Here is a 3,190-nt window from a genome sequence, read left to right as displayed (position 1 = left end):
ATGGTGGGATTCTGGGTCCCTCCCCTGATAACTGTGTTGCTGTCCTTAACCCTGGAAACTGCTGGACAAGAAGGTGAGAGCTTGCCCAGTGTCCCCAACACCCTGACTCAGAATCTCCTCGCCCAGATTGCTCCTTCACAGGAGGGATGACCCAGTCACTGTGAACCTGTGCTATCTTCTCTTCGGGTCTCTGTGTGTGCGTGATCGTGGGGTTTTCTGAGTGGTCTCGTGCCTCTCCCTCGCCCACTCTCACCTCCTCTGCATGGTTCTCCTTCCTGTCCTCTGTCTTTCCTCCTGAACATTATAGTTCCATCCCTGACTATAAATCCCTGCTTAGTGTCTGTCTCCCGCTGATGCTGGATGCCCATGTGTGTCTCTGTCTCTGTCCAGACCAGGGTAACAGAAATGGAGAAAGAATTATAGATGGTTACCCATGTGAAAAAGGGTCCCATCCATGGCAGGTGGCCCTGCTCAGAGGTGATCAGCTCCACTGTGGAGGAGTGTTGGTCAGCGAACGCTGGGTGCTCACCGCAGCCCACTGTAAAATGGGGTAGGTACCGCAAGGCCTGGCAGGGTGTGTCTGTACTCTCTGGGTCTCTCCCCCACCCCATCCCCCTGTCCCTCTTCCTTCCCCCTCCTCCCCCTCCTTCTCTTCTCCTCCCTCTCCTCCTCTTCTCTGAGTACCACCCCCTTCTTCCAGTCAGTACACTGTGCATCTGGGCAGTGACAAGATAGGGGATAGGAGTGCCCAGAGGATCAAGGCTACGCGATCATTCCGACACCCTGGCTACTCCACAAAGACCCATGCCAATGACATCATGCTTGTGAGGTTGGATAGGCCAGTCAAGATGACATCCAATGTGCAGAAAGTCAACATTCCATCACGCTGTGAACCTCCAGGGACATCCTGCACTGTCTCTGGATGGGGCACCACAACCAGCCCAGAGGGTGAGACTGCCTGAGATGGGAATCCTCCCTGGGGAACAGAAATCCAGATCCCAGCCCTCTACCCTCAGCACCCATCCTACCCAGTCCCTTACACAGCACTGGCTGATGCCCTCCTCCCCACAGTGACCTTTCCCTCGGACCTTATGTGCTCGGATGTGAAGCTCATCTCCTCCAAGGAGTGCAAGAAGGTGTACAAGGACCTGTTGGGGAAAACCATGCTGTGTGCTGGCATTCCTGACTCTAAGACCAACACCTGCAACGTGAGCCCTTACTGCCCCGCCCCCAGCCCCCCTCTGTCCACATCGCCTCTCTTGGCCATGTGGCAGGTCCCACCTCCTTAGCTCTCTCACTTTCTGCTGGTCAACAACTGTAGTTCATGCGTGGACTGAACGAGACACAGGCCAGGAGTTTAGTGGAGCTGAGAATTGCAGAGGTGGCCATGTGAGTGAGCCTCCTTCTTCCGGCCCAAACTTTGCAGAAGCTTCAAAACTCAGTGACTGATATTGTTTTATTTTTACATTTTTGAGACAGTCTTCCTCTGTGGCCCAGGCTGGTCTGTAACTCACTGTGTAGCCCAGGTTAGCCTGAACTGATGTAACCAAAGCTAACCTAGAACTATGTAACCAAGGCTGATCTCAAATTCAAAGCAATATACCTGTCTCAGATAGGTATATACCTGCAAGGGCAGAACTTGCTGCTGTGAACATTTATTGCTAAATTTTGTCTCTAAGATTTATTTTGAAGTTTCTTATGTGTATGAATGTTTTTGCCTGCATGTATACTGCATGTGTGTCTAGTGCCCAAAGAAGCCAGAAGTAGATATTAGAGCCCCCAGGAACTGAAGTTACAGGAGGTTGTGAGCTACACGTGAGTGCTGGGAACTGAATCTACTCTCCTCTTCAAGAGAAGACAGTGCTCTTAACCACTGGGTCATCTCAGTCTTCTGTAGCCCTGTCTGGCCTTGAGCGCTCTGCAGCTGAGGCAGGACTTGAGATCCCAATCTGGAGTGCTGGTGTCCAGCCTCCACTTCATTTTTTACTCATTTTTTGTGATGACCATTTTCTGCCTGATCAGATGCCTGACCATGGACTTGGTCCTGGGGCAAGAATGGAGCTGTCCCACTTTCCCCGGCCTCTTCTCATTTCTCTCAGCCTGGCTTTGAACAACATTTTTTTCAGCTCTTTCTTTTTATTCCTAATTTTATTTGACTCCCTTCTCTTCTTGCTGTCTCTGTCCTGGACTGGTTTCCATCTCTTGTCTCCCTTTCCTCTCTCCTCCTCCCCTCACGCTCTCTCCGATCTCCAGGTCCTCTTTCCTCTTCTTCCCTCCTGTCTCTCTTGTCTCCTCGCCTCTCTTCCTTCTTCTTCGTCCTCCCTCACTCCTCCTCCTCCTCTTTATCCTCCTTCTTCCCACCCCCAGCTCTCAGGACAGATGTTAAGTTGCTTGTTGAAGGACTCACTGGTAGGAGTCCCTATGAACTAGGATACCCCCTCTCCCGGGCCAGGACCAGATTCCTGACAGCCCAAGGGTTTCCTTTCCTGACAAGAGGACCTAACGGAACCCAAGTCATCACCATGACAGTATGAATTCCTGCTCTCCCGTGAGTTCCCAGAGGTGATGAGTCCATTAGCCAGGGTGAAAACTGATTCCGTTCAGACAAAGACTGAACTAGATGATGTCTGGGGATGACCTAGGGGTCACAGAGCTTTCCTCTGAAGCTAAAGCTACCTTCCTCTATTCCCTATAGGGTGACTCAGGAGGACCCTTGGTGTGCAATAACAACCTTCAAGGTCTGGTGTCCTGGGGCACCTACCCTTGTGGCCAGCCCAATGACCCAGGAGTCTACACTCAAGTCTGCAAGTACACAAAGTGGTTGGAAAACACCATGAAAACTTATCGCTAAGGCACCAGGAGTCAGCTGTGTACCTCCAAGAACATGTGTGTAGAGTAAGGGCACCCGTGGCAGCGCCATCAAGTCCTGTCTGACTCCCTTGCCTCCAAGATAGAGCAGATACTCAACACAATGCCAAGTTTATAAACCAACCAGAACCCCAGAAACCTACAAGCAAATTAAGTCAAAAGACTAAGAAACCCCAGGACTATGGAACGTGCCGGAAGTCCAGCGCTTCCTACAGCCCTTTATTGGACGGTGGCGGTGACTTCGCTGCCTTCATTCACGGCCTCTGATTCAGGCCCTCCAATTCTGGGGAGTAATTAAAAAACAGAACCAAGTTTGGATTCG

The 3,190-nt window shown here is 51.3% G+C and overlaps 1 protein-coding gene across 1 annotated transcript; it reads left to right on the top strand.

Moving 5' to 3' along the window:
- Klk7 (kallikrein related peptidase 7) lies at positions 1–2,851 on the top strand. The gene is made up of 5 exons (XM_041676879.1): positions 1–73; positions 391–550; positions 701–948; positions 1,072–1,208; positions 2,696–2,851. The coding sequence occupies exons 1-5, from the start codon at positions 1–3 to the stop codon at positions 2,849–2,851; spliced, it is 774 nt and encodes a 257-aa protein (XP_041532813.1).
- The last annotated feature ends 339 nt before the right edge of the window (positions 2,852–3,190 follow it).

This window comes from Microtus oregoni, unplaced genomic scaffold (assembly GCF_018167655.1).
Source record: "Microtus oregoni isolate MIOR12 unplaced genomic scaffold, Mior012 000000F_ref0000247, whole genome shotgun sequence".
Lineage (NCBI taxonomy): Eukaryota > Metazoa > Chordata > Mammalia > Rodentia > Cricetidae > Microtus > Microtus oregoni.
The sequence above is the reverse complement of the archived record's forward strand: the minus strand, read 5'-3'. Positions and strand labels throughout refer to the sequence as shown.

Coding starts and splice junctions, on each gene's coding strand:
- Klk7 (XM_041676879.1), top strand. CDS start 1: ATGGTGGGATTCTGGGTCCCTCCCCTGATAACTGTGTTGCTGTCCTTA. Junction 551..700: donor GCAGCCCACTGTAAAATGGG/GTAGGTACCGCA, acceptor CCCTTCTTCCAG/TCAGTACACTGTGCATCTGG. Junction 949..1,071: donor CACCACAACCAGCCCAGAGG/GTGAGACTGCCT, acceptor TCCTCCCCACAG/TGACCTTTCCCTCGGACCTT.